The sequence below is a fragment of the Colobus angolensis genome, unplaced genomic scaffold, assembly GCF_000951035.1.
Source record: "Colobus angolensis palliatus isolate OR3802 unplaced genomic scaffold, Cang.pa_1.0 Scaffold133, whole genome shotgun sequence".
NCBI lineage: Eukaryota > Metazoa > Chordata > Mammalia > Primates > Cercopithecidae > Colobus > Colobus angolensis.
In genome coordinates this window covers 4,808,654-4,826,678 of record NW_012114411.1, presented here as the reverse complement: position 1 = coordinate 4,826,678, position 18,025 = coordinate 4,808,654, and the positions used below count along the sequence as shown (strand labels likewise).

General features: G+C 46.3%; 1 protein-coding gene across 1 annotated transcript in view; it reads right to left on the bottom strand.

Annotated features, from left to right (window-relative positions):
* The window catches only part of CD99 (CD99 molecule), a 39,925-nt gene that overhangs the window by 18,858 nt on the left and 3,042 nt on the right, over window positions 1–18,025 (bottom strand). The window contains exons 2-7 of the mRNA XM_011934294.1: window positions 9,368–9,404; window positions 6,319–6,366; window positions 4,618–4,662; window positions 3,901–3,969; window positions 1,677–1,724; window positions 817–867 (exon numbers count right to left, since the gene is read on the bottom strand). Coding sequence (XP_011789684.1) covers window positions 817–867; window positions 1,677–1,724; window positions 3,901–3,969; window positions 4,618–4,662; window positions 6,319–6,366; window positions 9,368–9,404 — 298 coding nt within the window. The remainder of the gene's footprint in view (window positions 1–816; window positions 868–1,676; window positions 1,725–3,900; window positions 3,970–4,617; window positions 4,663–6,318; window positions 6,367–9,367; window positions 9,405–18,025) is intronic.

The window sequence follows — 18,025 nt, the reverse complement described above, 5'->3', positions numbered from 1 at the left end:
TTCCTCCTCCCTTCCTCTTTTCCCTCCCTCCATCTTTCTTGTCCTTCCTTCCTCCCTCCCTCCTCCCTCCCTTCCTCTTTCTTTTCCTTTCTTCCTTCCTCCCACCCTCCCTTCCTCCTCCCTTCCTTCCTCCCTTCCCTCCCTTCCTTCCTTTTCTTCCCTTCTTTCCTCCTTCCTTCCTTCTCTCTCTCCATCCCTCCTTCCTTCTTTCCTTTCCTCCTTCCTTCCTCCCTACTTTCTCTTTCTCTTACCTCATTTTTTTTGTCTTTACAGTTTTAAAAGGAATTCTTTCTGTTGTTATTTTCTTGTCCCATCTAAGGGAAAAGGTTATGAAAAAGGGGACAGGAGATACATCACCGGCACTTTCATGGAGAACACAATGCCTGTTACGGCCAGGGTGGGAGCGATCCACATTCCTACCTCCCACCTGGTCACTGACGTTCTCAAGGGCCAAGCGCAACCGAGGATGCCGCGTCACAAGCTTCTGATCGTTAGGGTGAGTGTAGGAGCTTTAGTAAACACAAGGACAAGGCTAAGCATGATGTAGGGGTCAGATCGCCAGCCAGAGCATCGTGGACAGATGACCAAATGTAAAATCTGGGTCACGTGGGCACCTGGAGCAGGGCTGGTTTGCTGGGGGGACCTCTGCGGCTATACCACTTGGGAGCACTTGGCACAGAACACCCGTGTCTCCTGCCAATAGCTTCAGGAGGCCAATGCCAGTGTAGTCCGCCAGCTCTCAGACATTCTGCTTCCCCTCCTCAACACCACGTGGGAGAGACAAGAAGAAAGACGGCAGAAGCCAGGTGCACCTACCCTCCTCCCCTTCTTTCCTGTGGCTTCCTCCACCATCACTGCCTCCTTTTCCTGCAACACAAAAGCAACGTCTGCTGACAATCTGCACCTGGAAGATTTGGGCTCAAGGAAAAATTCACAGCCAGGACCGTGAAGAGGCTGGGCTCCTGCTTCTTACACTCTACGGGGGTACATGTTACCCAGCTACAGAGCTGGAGTCCTGCCTATTACACTCTGGGGGTGCATGTTACCCAGCCACAGAGCTGGGGTGCTGCCTGTTACACTCTATGGGAGTGCATGTTACCCAGCCACAGAGCTGGGGTGCTGCCTGTTACACTCTATGGGAGTGCATGTTACCCAGCCACAGAGCTGGGGTGCTGCCTGTTACACTCTATGGGAGTGCATGTTACGAAGCCACAGAGCTGGGGTGCTGCCTGTTACACTCCAGGGGTACTCTGAGAACCTGCACTCCCAGGCGTTATTTCTTTATTCTTCAGGCTTTAATATTCACATTCCTTAAATTACAGAAAACAGCCCAATAAAACGAAGCTGAAACAACACTAGCTATTTGCAAGAATACACAGGTGAATGGATGGGTGAGGAGGTGGTGAAAAGGGCCCGTTCAACAGGTCCTGTCCCTCAGAAAAGTGGGGCAGCTGCCTGGGCCCTGAACTCTTCTCCCAGGACCAGTCCTCTACAGGGCAGCCTTTACTTCCCACATCCTTGAAGCCTCAGCAAATGGGCAGTTCCCACAGAGATGACTGAACATTTCACTGTGAGTTCACAGAGGGCTGAGAGTTTAGACCCTGCAGTGATTCTGCAGAGCAGGTGGGCATCATGGGATGGAGAGAGAAAAGAGACAGAAAACAAGGTAACTGTACCTTCTCCACCTGAAACGCCATCCGCAAGGTCAGCATCTGAAAAGCTACCTAGGAAAGAAAATACAGCATCATCTGTCAACCTGGAACTCCTCCAAGGGTCTTCAGGTCTTAGAATAAAGGAGAAACTCAGGAAAACCAGCCTGTTCATCAACATAGTGAAACCCCATCTCTACTAAGAATATAAAAATTAGCTGGGTGTGGTGACAGGCACATGTAATCCCAGCTACTTGGGAGGATGAGGCAGGAGAATCACTTGAACCCTGGAGGTGGAGGCTGCAGTGAGCCAAGATGGCGCCACTGCACTCCAGCCTGGGCAACAAGAGCTAAACTCCGTCTCAAAACAAAACAAAACAAAAACCATAAATAAAGTGGAAAAACGTGAGCATAATATTGCATGCTGGCAATATTTAGTGTCTGTAAATAAATGAAGAAGGTTTATAAATCAATAATGTCATATCAGAATATAAGAATAAAAGGCAAAGCATACAATACACAAAATAAGAAGTACCCACGGCCAATGGATGCAGGTTGTTTTTTTTAAAATTTTAGAAGTCATGAAACCAGGAGAAAGTTGACAGAACACTTCACACTATTTGCAAAGGTTTCCTAGGTGATAACTAATATTGGAGATGGTGTGAAGACAGGGACATTTGCACACATCCCGGCATCAAAATAAATTGCTAAAATTCTGCAGCAAATTAAAAACCAGGTCAAAAGCTATACAAGTACTCATACACATTGATCTAAACAATTTGAACGCTAGAAATTTCTTCGAAGGAATAAAAATAGTGCATAGAGTTGACTCAGATTTGCTTTGTTAATTCATAATTCTAAAATGCCAGAAGAAACACAACATTTTCAGAATTAAAGGAAGTATATAATTATATATGTAGTATGTAATAGTACATGATTACCGGTAAAAATCATACGATAGAAATGATTATGTGACATGAAAAGATGTTCATGGAATATCAGTAAGCAAAAAGTAATGTTACAATGCAGTATAAACAAAAGACTTGGAACTTTGCTTAAAATTTATTTCATTTAGATTAATATATAGGCTGGGTGAGGTGGCTCGTGCCTGTAATCTCAAGAGATTTGGGACGCTGAGGCAAGAGGATTGCTTGAGGCCAGGAGTTTCAGACCAGCCTGGGCAACGTACTGAGACCCCATCTCTACAAAAAATGAAAAAACTAACTGGTCACGGTGCTGTGTGCCTGTAGCCCCAGCTACTTGAAAGACTGAGGCAGGGGGATCTTTCTAGCCCAGGCGTTGGAGGCTGTGGTATGCTCTTATGTTTAATACGATCACACCACTGTACTCTAGCCTGGACAACAGAGTGAGACCCTGTCTCAAAAAAAAAAAGATACATAAAATACTAGCACTAATCGCCATCAAAACGTCAACAAGATGTGAACATCATTAATATATTTCTGTGTTAAAAATTAAATATGTAAAAAAAAAAACCCTAAGCATATAAACTTTCGACAATCATTCAGCTAAAAAAAAAAACTGGTGCTATTCAAATTACACTGAAAATGCTGTAATATGTCAGAAAATATTTTTTTTCTTAAATATTTAAGGGCAAAAAGATTTAAAACACACTAACTTCTCCATAAGGAACGTGCATGTCAATACTTTTCTCTTTATCAAGTCTATATTTAAATTCTTGTATTCAATTTTTTAGAAGTTCCGTAAGCTGGAACTTGGAAGTAAAAGTAGCAAACTAGGTCAGGCACAGTGGCTCATATCTGTAATCCCAGCACTTTCGGGAGGCCAAGGTGGGCGGATCACTTGAGGTCAGGAGTTCGAGACCAGCCTGGCCAACACAGCAAAACCCTGACTCTACTAAACATACAAAAATTAGCTGGGCATGGCAGTGTGTGCCTGTAATTCCAGCTACTCAGGAGGCTGATGCAGGAGAATCACTTGAACCCAGTAGGTGGAGGTTGCAGTGAGCCAAGATGGCACCACTGCACTCCAGCCTGGGTGACAGAGCAAGACTCTGTCTCAACAAAAAAAAAAAAAGCAAACTAAAAATAAAATCCAAGCTGAATATCTATTTTTGAAAGGTATATTTTCCACTACATGAACAGGGGCATTACACTGCACAGGCAGTCAACAGGAAGCACACACTCAGCTGAAATCACCTCCTCTCCGCTGACATAAATATCACTGAATTCTGAACAACATGGAGATAGCCCACGGGGTCAGAGACTCTTACCAGAGGAACCAGCCTGGTCGGGGTTTGGATTTGGCTTCGGCTTGGGTGGGTTCGGTGGTGGTGGGTCGTCTGTTTGTGAAAGATGAGAATTGCAATTATAAGTGCCTTGCAGTAAAGAAAATGAAACATCAGTTTACATACAGATGGTTCCCTCAACAGAAATTGGACCTTGGCCTTTGTCCTGGTGAGGATACCCGTACACACAGCCTCCTGCCAATTTCCTCCCATCAACTTTGAGCCACAGTTCTTAATTTCAAGTATGTTCAATAAAAATTAAAGCGGGTATCCACACCAGCTGCAGAATTTCTGGGACCAAAATAAAAAGGTGGGACCCATTTTTCAAATTCTATTAAGTATTCCAAGATGGTGGCACCAGAACAGTAAACCAGGATGGTGCCCATGTCAAATCAACATGCCATGGGGTCCCGTGCCACTGCACAGGTCACATGCTCGTGAGACCAGCCCTGGCCAGGGTAGGCACATTTGTCTCATGTCCTTCCAAAGGCTGTAACAGTTTTAAAATAAAAGCACATGTACTGGTTGTAAAGAAAAACCCAACGACAACAGCAAGAACAAACCAACACACCTATTCCCTCGGTTTCCACTGTGAAAGCTGGCTCCCTTTATAATTTAAATGGGAGAATTCTCTCTGAAATGATCATAATTGGGTGATAATAAGCAGGCCAGCAGCAGAAGAGATTAAAGGATAATACTCACCATTTCCTCCATCAACAACAGCATCTCCTAAGTCAAAGTCATCCCCTAAAAGAGGGAAAAAAGCAGTTAATACCAAATTTCAGAGAGAAACGAGGAAGGAATGATCGTGAACAGATCGAAAAAACGCCACAGCCCCACATTCCTGAATACTTTTCTGAATATCAGCTTGACCAGGATCTCATTAGAAAAAGTGAATTCCTGACCATTTTTACATCACTATTCTCTCAGACAAAAAGAGTAAAAAACAAAGAGAGACACAGAGAGACAAAGAGCTAGGAGAGAAGCTCTCAGAGGAGGGGCAGGGGAGAGAGAGACAGAAATAAAGTAATTTATAAATGAATTGTGTTGCCTGGACCAAGGTGAAATTCCAATTCTGCCTGCACATGATTTTCTCCTGTTGACTCCCCATCCCATCACCCTCTCCTCCCAGGTCCCTAACAACTTTGGAAAGGCAGACCCTAAGAGAAGGGGACAGATGACTGTGATCAGATTTAGGCTAGAGGGTGTCTAAAATGCGGCTCTGGCAACCCACATGTGCTCTGCAACGGACGTGACAATTCACCATGGCCTCAGATCTTGTCTTCTAGTATGAAGAATGATTTTGAAAACCCAACTAAGATGGAGGAATGGTTGCTGGCATCCACCCAACAGCACGTACTGAGCCATCCTGAGTCACGTATGGGAATTTCCAGTCCCTTCCTCAAGGAGACTGTAATAGTACAAATCCAGACGTTCAACACCTACTCATTGGATGCTGTCTGCACGACTGCATAGTTCAAGGATCTGGGGACACGGGGTCCCTTTGCTCATGAGCTGACACTCTAGACAGGAAGTGCAATAATGAAGTGGAGCTATTAATGTTTTATATTAGAAAACTCAGAAGTGCTAAGACAAGACAGTGATGCCGTAAGTTTGGGCATCATTTTTACTCTGTTTATCCACCAGTGGGGTTAACCCTTGGGCAATTCCATCACGTGGCCCTTGTTTCTGATTTTTGTTTCTGACTTTTGCTTGAAAGAACAGCACTGAGAACAAATGAGGTGTGTGCCCACATGTTGAGAGATGAGGTGGGGGAGGTCTCAGCACCAAATGCTTTCTCTCCCAGGAAGCAGAAAGCTAAAGACAAAGACCAGGTGTGGTGGCTCACGCCTATAATCCCAGCACTTTGGGAGGCCAACTGCCTGAAGTCAGGAGTTCAAGACCAGCCTGGCCAACACAGTGAAACCTCATCTTGACTAAAAATACAATTAGCCAGGTGTGGTGGCTGGTGCCTGCAGTCCCAGCTACTGAGGCAGCTGAGGCAGGAGAATCACTCGAACCCGGGAGACAGAGGTTGCAGTGAGCCAAGATCACACTACTGCACTCCAGCCTGGGAGACAAGAAAGAAAGAAAGAGACGCCATCTCAGAAAAAAAAAAAAGGGGGGGGGGAGAAAATCTAAAGACAGAGTAACTCAGATCCTTAGAATAAAAGCACCCGGAGATACTGTCCCAATGACCCCAAAACATTTCACATCAGCAACCATTCTCTCCCTGGAATCACTAGATGCAAGTCCACAACCTAACACAATTCCAGCATTAACCAGACTCCACCCGGAGCACTCCAATCACTTCTCTCTTCTTTCTAGTTGCCGAAGTCCCGTCCTGCTGTGAGAGAAAATGATTTGTTTTTCCTTTGCATACTGGGAACAAGTCCTTCTCACCAGCACTGGGCTTCTTGGGCGTTGCAGTGGGTTTCTTGTCTTTATTGTCTAAAGAGAGAAGACATTTTAGTCAGTAAAAGTTGCAGCTGGGAAAACAAGTGTCAACTCTTTTGTGGTTAAGGCTGTTTCATTTTCTTGGAAACAGTTGGAGAATGTTTTTAGCATTGTTTTTTCTCACCGGCGCAAGTGGGCTGAGCTTTACAGGATGACTCTTGAGCCCAGAAGACAGGCACAGAGGCTGCTACCGGCCATGGTTTCCACAGAGACCAGGGGCCCCTTCTCCATTTTTTTTTTTTTTTTTTTTTTTTGAGACCAAGTGTTGCTCTGTCACCCAGGCTGGAGTGCAATGGTGTGGTCTCCACTCACCGCAACCTCTGCCTCCTGGGTTCAAGCAATTCTCCCCCCTCAGCCTCCCGAGTAGCTGGGTTTACAGGCGCATGCCATCACTTCCAACTAATTTTTTGTATTTTTACTAGAGATGGGGTTTCACCATTTTGGCCAGGCTGGTCTCGAACTCCTGACCTCAGGTGATCCACCCACCTCAGCCTCCCAAAGTGCTGGGATGACAGGCATGAGCCACAGCGCCCAGCCCTTCTCCACTTCTTGACATTCAATGGGACTGTGACTGAGATGTAAGCCAGGAAGGCAGGAGAATGGCAAAGTTAGGAGAAAAACTGCCCTTTCAGAGCCCAAGATCTGTGCATGAGAAGGAGACACCGGATTGATGGTTGAAAGGCTGTTCACATTTCTCATATGAAACACACTTTTGGCTCCATCAGGCCTCTGCCTAGGCTGCCCCCTCTGGGAATGGAAGTCAACCAGGCAAATCTGGTGGAGGTTTGAAGACTAAGGGCACCTCCCACTGCAGTGAACACCTGTTCCCAAGGGCCAAGAAGGGGTAGGTGATCAGGAAAGAGATGATCCCCATTAGCACTGTTTTTCTCAAACCCTCGGCATTGCACCACAGGACATAAAATTAAAAGCTGGCCACGCGCAGTGGCTCACGTCTGCAATCCTCTCACACCTCAGCACTTTGGCAGGCTGAGGCAGGAGGACTGCTTGAGCTCAGATGGTCAAGGCTGCCGTGAGCCAAGATCCCACCACGGCACTCCAACCTGAGCAACACAGTGAGACAGTGTCTCAAAAAAAAAAAAAAAAAGTAAAACATAAAAAAGTGAAGAGGGTGGCCAGGCTTAGTGGCTCATGCCTGTAATCCCAGCACTTTGGGAGGCAAAGGTGGGCAGATCACGAGGTCAGGAGTTTGAGAACAGCCTGACCAACGTGGTGAAACCCCATCTCTACTGAAAACACAAAAACTAGCCAGGCATGGTGGTGCATGCCTGTAATCCCAGCTACCTGGGAGGTGGAGGCAGGAGAATCACTTGAACCTGGGAGGTGGAGGTTGCAGTGAGCCAAGATCGCGCCACTGCGCTCTAGCCTGGGCGACAGAGAGAGATTCCATCTCAAAAAAAAAAAAAAAAAAAAAAACTGAAGAGGGCTGTCCTGGGTTGAAGAGCATTCCTCGAAAATCCACATCCACCCCAAACCTCAATAGGTGCTCTTATTTGGAAACAGGGTCTTTGCAGTTGTAATTAGTTAAGATGAGGTTATAACAGATTAAGATAGGTCCTAATGACTGGTGCCCTTATAAGAAGGAAATTTGGATACATGGAGACACAGGGAAGAGACCAGTGTAGACAAAGGCAGAGCCTAGAGTGATGCGGCCACAAGCACAGGGACGCCTGCAGCCCTCAAAAGCTGGGAGAGGCAGGAAGGATCCTCCCCTAGAGCCACCAGAAAGAACTGGATATAACTGTAGTGGATTGAGCAGTGGTTCCCCCAAAAGACATATCTACATCCTAAAGCCTAGAACCTGGTATTGAGACTTTATTTGGAAATAGAGTCTTTGCAGATGTGCTTGAGAAGGATCTTGAGATGAGGATATCCTGGAGTATGGTGGCCCTAAACCCAATCACAAGTGTCCTTGTAAAAGAAAGACAAGGAGACAAGAGACACAGAGGAGGAGGCCCCATGGAGAAGGAGGCAGAGACTGGAGTGATGTGGCCACAAGCCCAGGGACACCTGGAGTCCCCAGGAGCTGGGAAAGGCAGGAAGGACCTTCCCCTAGAGCTCCCTAGAGGGAGCACGGGTCTGTCTACACCTTGATCTCAGACTTGCGTTGTCCAGGTCTGGAAGATGGTAAATCCCTGTGGTTTAAGCCCCCAGTTGGTGGTACCTTTTTATGGCAGCCCCAGAAAACAAATATAAAGGGATGACAAGACCCAGAAGCAGATAGAGTGATAAGACAGATTCCTTCAATTCCTTTTCCCATGCCCTTCACCGAGGGCTCTGGGTGAGGAGCGGGAGACAGGAAGAGCTGCAGAAAAAGGAAGGAGTGGCCCCATAGAGAGAGCGGGTGCCGATTTCGAGAGGGAGGACGCCAGGACTGGACGCCCCTCTCTCCGGGGGGACCTCCATTTGCTCACCTCCTCTAGCCCCTTCCCCAAGCACCTGGCAAGTTTTCGCTCGGCCTTTGACCACCACAGGAGTGTGAATTATCCCACCAGGGTGGTTCATTTATCTTAACGAGGGCATCTTGCTTTTCTTCGTCATCTATGAATCTAGTTTTTATAATAAGGCAGGTGGACACATACAGGCGGACCTCCTTCACTGCACTTTGTCTTAAGGTGCTTTGCAAATACTGTATGTTTTACAAACGGAAGGTCTGCAGCAACTCTGAGCCAAGCCAGACTCTCGGCATCATTTTTTCCAACAGCACATGCCCCACTTCCTGTCTCTGTATCTGCATTTTTTAGCAATAAGTTATTTTCAATTAGAGTATTCTGTTTTTAGAAGCAATGCTATTGCATACTTAATAGACAACAGTTAAGAGTAAACATAACATTTATATGTACTGGGAAGCCAGAAATTGCTATGACTCCCGGTACTGCGGTGTTCTAGAACCGAGCCGGAAATGTCTGGGATATGTTAACTTACTATGTTAACATAAAATATTGACAGGGTTTTAAAAATTGATGTTGTTACTCACCAGGAAGGGCATCAGATAAATCGAAACCATCATCTAAGAGGGAAAAAAAGAGTCAACTTAGAAACAAGAAAAATAAAAATAAATTTGAAAATTATAGAGATAAAAAATGATAGGTGATTTTCTTGACTTTTGTGACATTTAAAACAGCAACTTAAAAAAATTTACAAGGTGCTGTGATTTCTCTTTTCATTCTAAATATTCACTTTCATGCCTAAAAGTAAGAATATGTTAGCCTAGGTTTTAAAGAAACGATGACCTTCGAGCTTAATAGAAATTAAAATAGTGGGAAAACGTGATCATTTTGTGTATTATTCTTAAAAGGCAGTTCATTTGAAACAGAGCAGTAACAATTTTGAATATGTACTGAAAAGAACATGGGGAACAAAATTTCCATTTTTTATTGGCAACTTTCCTGTAATTACAAACCAAAATATAGTAGACACACTAGACAACCCAGAAAAACACATGCACTACGCATTAAAAAAAAAAAAATCTCATGGAATCTCACAGAATGAGGAAACTGTCATGCTCAATTATTGATAGGCTATCCTGTTTCTACAGTTTTTAATTACAAGAATTTCGATGCTACTTCAATGTGGCCATCTCTGGTGCACTGAAGAAAAGCCAAATTCAGGAAAATTTGGAAAAGTCGACTTGGACTGTTTGGTTAACTGGAGGAAGAGTTAGGATAATCGTCAACATCCCCACTCCTCAGCACCAAAAGCGTACAACATCTCTCAACCGTCAGGAAGCACCTGGCGGTGGGTGCTGAGGGGTCCAAGAACAACCCGTGGGAGCCCTGTGAACAACAGAAGTGTGTCCAGTTCCACAGCAGGTGCAAACGACCGGGCTATGCTCCTGTGTGTATAAACGAAGTGTGCATGCATATGTCACAGGGCTGTGTGTGTGCGTGTGCATGTATATTTGGGCATTTGCAGTGCAAATGTACGTATTTGTGGGTTTTGTGTGCATGTATGGGGTGTGTAGTGGGTTCTGTGTGTGTATATGTGTATGTATGTGTTGTGTGTGCATATATACAGGTGCATGTATGAGTGGGTTTGCATATGTGCATATGTGTGGGCGTGTTTTGTGTAACTGTGGAGGTGCATTTTGTGGGTTTGTGTCTGTGTATGTGTGCGCAGTGTGTCAGTGTTTTCTGTGTGCATATGTGTCGGTGCATGTTCGTGTAGGTTTGTGTGTGCATATGCAGGTGTGCATAGTGTGTAGGTGCTTCTGTGTGCCTATGGATAGTTGCATGTATGTGTGGGTTCTGTGTGCAAATGTGTAGGTGTTATGTATGCATATGTGTAGGTGCATGTATATGTGGGTTTGTGTGTGTACGTGTAGGCGGATGTAGTGTGTATGTGTTTTTCATGTGCATGTGTGCGGTTGCATGCATGTGTGTGCATGTGTCAATGTGTGTATATGTGTAGGTGTGTTTGTGTGTGCATGTGTAGGTGTGTGCATTTGTGGGTTTGTGTGTGCATGTGTGTGTGCATTTGTGGGTTTGTGTGCATGTGTAGGTGTGTGCATTTGTGGGTCTGTGTGTGCATGTGTAGGTGTGTGCATTTGTGGGTTTGTGCGTGCATGTGTAGGTGTGTGCATTTGTGGGTTTGTGTGTGCGTGTGTAGGCTGGTCTCAAACTCCTGGCCTCAAGCGATCTGCCTGCCTTGGCTTCCCAAAGTGCAGGGATTACAGGTGTGAGTCACTGCGCCCAGACACTTGGGATATCTTAAACCCCCATCATCACACCATTCAGGTGTTTCACATAAAATTAAAAGTTATCTGGGCGTGGTGGCACACGCCCGTAGTCCTAGTTACTTGGGAGGCTGAGGGAGGAAAAATGCTTGAACCCGGGAGGTGGAAGGTGCAGTGAACCGAGATCACACCACTGCACTCCAGCCTGAGTGACAGAGTGAGACTCTATCTCAAAATAAATTAATTAATTAATTAAAAATAAAAATTAGGCAGTTCCAAGATTCTTATAACTTTCAGATTTTCATAAGAATAACACAATCATTACATAGTAACAACAGCTGCCAGGGATGTCATTTATGCGGTGCTGTGTGTGTGCCTGCAGCGTTCTCAATAATACTGTTAGTCTTCATTAAGGGTGGGAGGATGAAGATCCCGCCACTGGCCTGGGTGTGCCTGCTGGAAAATGTCTGATTCACTCAGCCCCACCATCACCCCGGGGTGCTCACACCTGCTGATGGCCACTCCAGTACTCATCTGCTCCTGCTGGTTTTCCACGCCCTTTTCCAAAGCCCTCTAAACACAAACTTTCAGGACATTGTAGAAAAGGAGGAGGAGGAGGTACAGAGGGCACATGTGTGCTCTTTACTCATTGCTGAGTCTTTTTTTTTTTTTTGAGACGGAGTCTCTCTCTGTCACCCAGGCTGGAGTGGAGTGGCGCAATCTCGACTCACTGCAAGCTCCACCTCCTGGGTTCACGCCATTCTCCTGCCTCAGCCTCCCGAGTAGCTGGGACTATAGGCATCCGCCACCACGCCTGGCTAATTTTTTGTATTTTTAGTAGAGACAGGGTTCATCATGTTAGCCAAGGTGGTCTCGATCTCCTGACCTCGTGATCCGCCTGCCTCGGCCTCCCAAAGTGTTGGGATGACAGGCAAGAGCCACTGTGCCTGGCTCTTTTTTTAATTTTTTTGGAGGTCGGATGGAACTAGTCACATGGTCTGCCTCTAAAAACTTTCATTCTAGGTTTGAGGGGCCTCAGGAAGGGTCCCCAACCTAGAGATAACTGCAGTACAAAGAAAGCTCAGAACGGTGCAAGAGAAAATGCCCCCCACATTGGAGCGAGCACCAGAAGTCCTCCTGTGTGGGAACAGCAGAAGGCAGCTGATACATTTCATTTTACCATTTTATTCAGATGGTCGAAACACCCTTATTTTTCTGTTGCTTAAAACCAAATTGCTCTGGAAGTATTGTTCTCTTTTTCAAGATGTATCATTTAACACAGGGGAGATGATGGGTCACAGGATACAAAGTCTCCATGAGACAGGAGAAATAACTTGAGGAAAGCTCAGAGACACCATGGCGACTGCAATTAGTAGCAATGGCTTGAATATTCTAAAACGACTAAAGGAGCCCATTCTTAAGTATTCTCACCACACAAAAAAGTGCTGGAAAGTCTGTGAGGTCATGCATATTTAAATCCATTTCACCATGGATACATACATCAAGACACCACGTGCAACTGCATAAATAGATACAATGGGTATTTGTCAATTAAAAGAAATTAACACATCATTTAAAAAAATCTAGCTCCGAGGTCTTACCAAACATATTGTAAAATTACAGAAAAGAGCTTAATAGTGTCATAAATTGTTTCAGGAATACACTAGAGTATCACAGTCTCAGAAACACTCCAGTGCTGGGTCCAGGATGTGTGCCAGTGACTGAATATCTGAGTACAGAAAACACAAGTGCAAGGAATTATGGACAAGTGCAAGGAACTTCAAGTTCACCGAACACCCTACACTTTCGATTGAACCACTGAGTCCAGCACAATCTGCTCCCCCCATGGAAAGCTATGAACACAGTGGGTGACAGTGGCCGCTGTGCCTGGAAACATTCTCTGCTGGTGAACTATGGAAAGGAAAGGGATTCGTGTTTCTAGCAATAAACTCGTCTGTCTTCTTAGCTTGAAAATTACATACAGGTGGCCGGGTGCAGTGGCTCACACCTATAATCCCAACATTTTGGGAGGCCAAGGTGGGAGGATCGCTTGAGCCCAGGAGTTCAACAGCAGCCTGGGCAACATGATGAAACCCTGTCTCTACAAAAAATGCAAAAATTAGACAGGTGAAGTGGTGCACACCTGTGGTCCCAGCTACTTGGGAGGCTGAGGTGGGAGGATGGCCTGTGCCTGGGGAGGTTGAGATTGCAGGGAGCTGAGACTGTACCACAGCACTGCAGCCTGGGCAACAGAGAGACACCCTGCCTCAAAAAAATAGGCAGGGTGTGGTGGCTCACTCCCATAATCCCAACACTTTGGGAGGTCGAGGCAGGCAGATCATTGAGGTCAGGGGTTCGAGACCAGCCTGGCCAACATGGCAAAACCCATGTCTACTAAATTAGCTGGGTGTGGTAGCATGCACCTGTAGTCCCAGCTACTTGGGAGGCTGAGGCACAAGAGAATCTCTTGAACTCGGCAGGTGGAGGTTGTGATGAGCTGAGATTGCACCACTGCGCTCTAGCCTGGGTGACAGAACGAGACTGTGTCTCAAAAAAAAAAAAAAGAAAGAAAAAAGAAAAAAAAATGATATGCAGGTGGTTAAACTGCATTATATGCAGGTGGTTAAGCTGCACACGCTTCCTTGTCTGGGGTGGCCTAAGGTACAAGGTATCATCTCGGCTTCATCCTAACTGGGACAACTGCACGAGGGTGTAGACGTGATGGAACAAGCTCTTTTCTGTAATGTTACAATATGTCTGCTAAGAAGTGGGAAACTTTCTTTTGTTCTTGTGCCATAATTCTGGGAATGTCCCCTGAGCTATGCCAAGTTTCACAAGAGGCCAAAGAATGGTGTGAATGTTTGGGCTGGGCTGAGCACACCTCACGCCGGCAGTTCTCAGAATCACCCTGCCAGGGACCTGGGGAGATGTGGAACCCCAGGTCTCAGCCCCAGACATCTTCATTCTGTGGTGTAGGGTGAGGCTCATGAGCCTGCATCTTTAACAAACTCCAGGGTGATGCTGAAGGACCCCGCCTTCAGGAGTTCTGGGGCTCAGAGGACAGCAAGGCAGGGCTGCTCGGGGTTCCCTGCTCTCTGTCCCAGTCACCCCTTCCGCAGGCAGATGCTAGCCCAGATCCCATTCCTACAGGAAACTGAGTCATTAGCCCCCAGTGCCAACGTGGAAACACCGGAAACTGACTTAGGGGCCTCAGCACTTTTTCCAACTTCATGCCAGTCACTCCCCGACTGCTGGTCTCCTTTCTAAGTGGTCTCTGCCCTGCAGTTTTGGGCTTGCTCGAAATAAACCCTCCGCCGGTCCCAACTATTAGCAGTTCACGGAGCCCTGTGTGTCTCTGTAAAATAATGCAAGGCCAACACACACACACACATATTTAACGGCTCAGTTTGTTGACTACAGCTTTGTTATTCAAAGTAGTTACATTTTATAAAGTCTCAGTGAACACTGAATTAGTGAATAGTGAACTATTGCTCCTACATAAAGACAGGGTTGCGTTCCCAGAGGTCATCAACCAATCACTACCTAAGCGCGTTTTATGTGGGTTTCTGTTTAAAGACACCGTAGTGAATAGACATTGTGGAGTCACTCATATTGATCTCGAAGCCAACTTCACTATAACTCGTGCCTAAATGACGCTCATCAAATGTGTATTTTCCCCATGAGACTGTGCCAGTTTTCCTGTACTTAGGGACGCTAGTAGCATGTCAGCACTGACTTGGGGATATTTGAAAGCGCAAAATCACTGACAAAAAGCATGAAAACACAAAACACAGGACACCGAATAGACCTGAAATGAACCCTGTTGACAGTATGCGCTGGCCTGAGAAGGCAGTGTCTGGCTTTGCTGAACCTCAACTGAGAACATGAGCTACTGAGAAGCTCAATTCTGGCTGGGCGCGGTGGTTCACGCCTATAATCCCAGCACTTCAGGAAGCCGAGGCGGGTGGGTCACTTGAGGCCAGGAGTTCAAGACCAGCCTGGACAACACGGTGAAACCGCGTCTCAACTAGAAATACAAAAATTAGCCAGGCATGGTGGTGCATGCCTGTAATCCCAGCTACTTGGGAGGCTGAGGCAGGAAAATCACTTGAACACAGGAGGCGGAGGTTACAGTGAACCAAGATCATGCCACTGCACTCCAGCCTTGGTTACAGAGGGAGACTCCATCTCAAAAAAAATTAAAAAAAAAAAAAGAAGCTCAATTTTTTTGCTGTTCTGTGCATGAACAAAATCGCCAAGGATAAGGAGAGGAACATAAAAGGTAACTATTGGGTCCTGGGCTAAATACCGCAGTGATGAAATAATCTGTACAACAAACCCTCATTACATGTGTTTACCTAAGTTACAAACTTTCACATGTATCCCCGAACCTAAACTGAAAGTTAAAAAATAAATAAACAAACATTTAAAAAAGGCCGGCTGCAGTGGCTCACGCCTGTAATCCCAGCACTTTGGGAGGCTGGGGCGGGTGGCTCACAAGGTCAGGAGATAAAGCCCATCTTGGCCAACATGGTAAAACCCCGTCTCTACTATAATACAAAAAATTAGCCGGGATGATGGCGCGTGCCTGTAATCCCAGCTACTTGCGATGCTGAGGCAGGGGAATCACTTGAACCCGGGAGGCGGAGGTTGCAGTGAGCCAAGATCATGCCACTGCACTCCAGCCTGGCAAGAGAGTGAGACTCTGTCTCAAAAAATAAATAAATAAAAATAAAAATTTAAATGCCGGGAATGTTGATGTGGGGATGACAAATACATTTTAGCAAGTAGGCAAGTTCACAAATACAGAATCCTTGAATGATGAAGATTGCGTGTACATAGGTTAAAACAATAACAGTATTTCTCATGGTGTCCAAAATATATCATTGTCTTTCTCAGAAAATTTAAAATCCCTTCCCCTCTGCAGCATCTTGTGAATTAGGTTGTTACACCATGAGACTGATACAGGGGTATCCTGGGCGTGCAGTGGGGGGAGGGGGTCACAGAATTTGGGCCCCTCATCTGCCTCACTGGATCCTCTACCTGGCCATGAAAGCCTATTCCTTCTTTCCGAACCCGGAAAACTTCTATTCACCCCTCAAGGCCCTAGGAGAATGTCACCTTCTCCAGGAAGCCCTCCATGATCCTCTCCCTGGCCAACCTGAAGCACTTTCTCACAAGTATTACCAGAGGTGATTTGTAAGCACATTACAGTTTAAGGAGCACAGCTCCAGACCCCAGTTCTTAACTCCAGTAGCAAATTACACATATCTGTGGGGTTTTCCTAAGTCCTCATGCCCAGGCTAATTAAATCAGAAACTTTCCAAGGTGAGATGCAGGTGTCTATATTTTAAAGCCTACCCACGTGATGCAAACGTGTGGTCAACTCTGCAGGCAGGGACCTGTTACAGATTTTAACTTCCTTAATATCTCTTAAAATAGCTTGTCTCCTTTCTTCTATCTCCGCTGACTTATCCAGGCTCTGCCAAAAATAGCCCCAGCCCCTCCCACCTGTTCTCCATGCTGTTATCCAAAGAGAGGCCTTCAGCAAGTTAAGTGTCCCTGCACAGTGGTCCGCATCAAACCCTTCAGGGGAGCCTAAATCTGCACTCCTCAGCAATGGCAACAGAGGCTGCCCACCATCTGGCCCCTGCAGCTCCTCCAGCCTGAGATGAACTGCAGCTGCCCCATCATCACTCTTACTGCTTCGCTACGAGGCTGAGACACACTTCCTCTTCCTTACATCTGGCTTGCTCTGCTCATTCTTGGAAGCTCAGTGTCCAGGGAGGGCCCCTCATGGGAGAACTCTCTCTGACCCCCTGAGCAAGTGTGGTCCCTGCTCTGTGCCTCCACACATCCAGGCCTTCCATCCACAATGGCGCTTTTATGCCCAAATTGATGCTCTGGTTGTTACCTCCCAGGCAGAGAACAAAATCAGGGACCAGGTATGTCTTCTCTGTGCCCACAGCAAATAGCACCAAGAGCACATTTAACTTCAACCTATGTTGGCTGAAGGAATGCATGAGAGAGCCATGGACTGGGAGGGTGGATGGACGGGCAGGTAAGTGGATGGATGGGTGGGTGGGTGAATGGGTGAATGGATGGATGGATGGATGGATGGATGGATGGATGGATGGATGGATGGATGGACGGACGGACGAACGGATGCATGGCTGGGTGAGTGGATAAATTAATGAGTGGGTGGATGGTTGGGTGGATAGCTGGGTGGATGGATGGGTAATTGGGTAGACGAGTGGAAGGATGGGCAGTAAGGGGATGGATGGAGGTACGGGTGGATAGGCAGATGGACGGTTGAGTGGATGGACGAGTTTAGGTGAGTGACTAGGTAGGTGGATGGGTGGATGGATGGATGAATGATGCATAAGTGGATGGATGGCTAGTTAAGTGGATGAGTGGGTGGGTAGATGGATGAAGGTATGGGTGGACAGGTGGATGGTTGGGTGGATGGATGGGTGGGAGGGTAGGTGGATAGATGGATAGATGAATGAATGGATGGGTGAATAGATAGGTGGATGGATGGATGGATGGATGGACGGATGGATGGATGGATGGGTGAATGGATAAATGGATGGATGGTGGATGGGTAAATTGATGAAAGGATGGGTGAATGGATGGACAGACGAGTGGATGGTAGATAGATGGATGTATCAATTGATGAGTGGCTGGATGAACTAAAAGGATGGATGAATGGATGTAGGCATGGATGGAAAGATGAATGGAGAATGGATGGATGGATGGACAGGTGCATGAATGGATGGGTAAAGGAATGAGATGATGGATGGATGGATGGATGGATGGATAAATGAATGGGAGGATGGGTGGATGGATGGATGGATGGGTAAATGAATGGGAGGATGGGTTGATGGATGGATGCATGGACGAATGGATGGATGGGTGGTTGATGGATGGATGGGTTGATGGATAGATGGGTGGATGGGT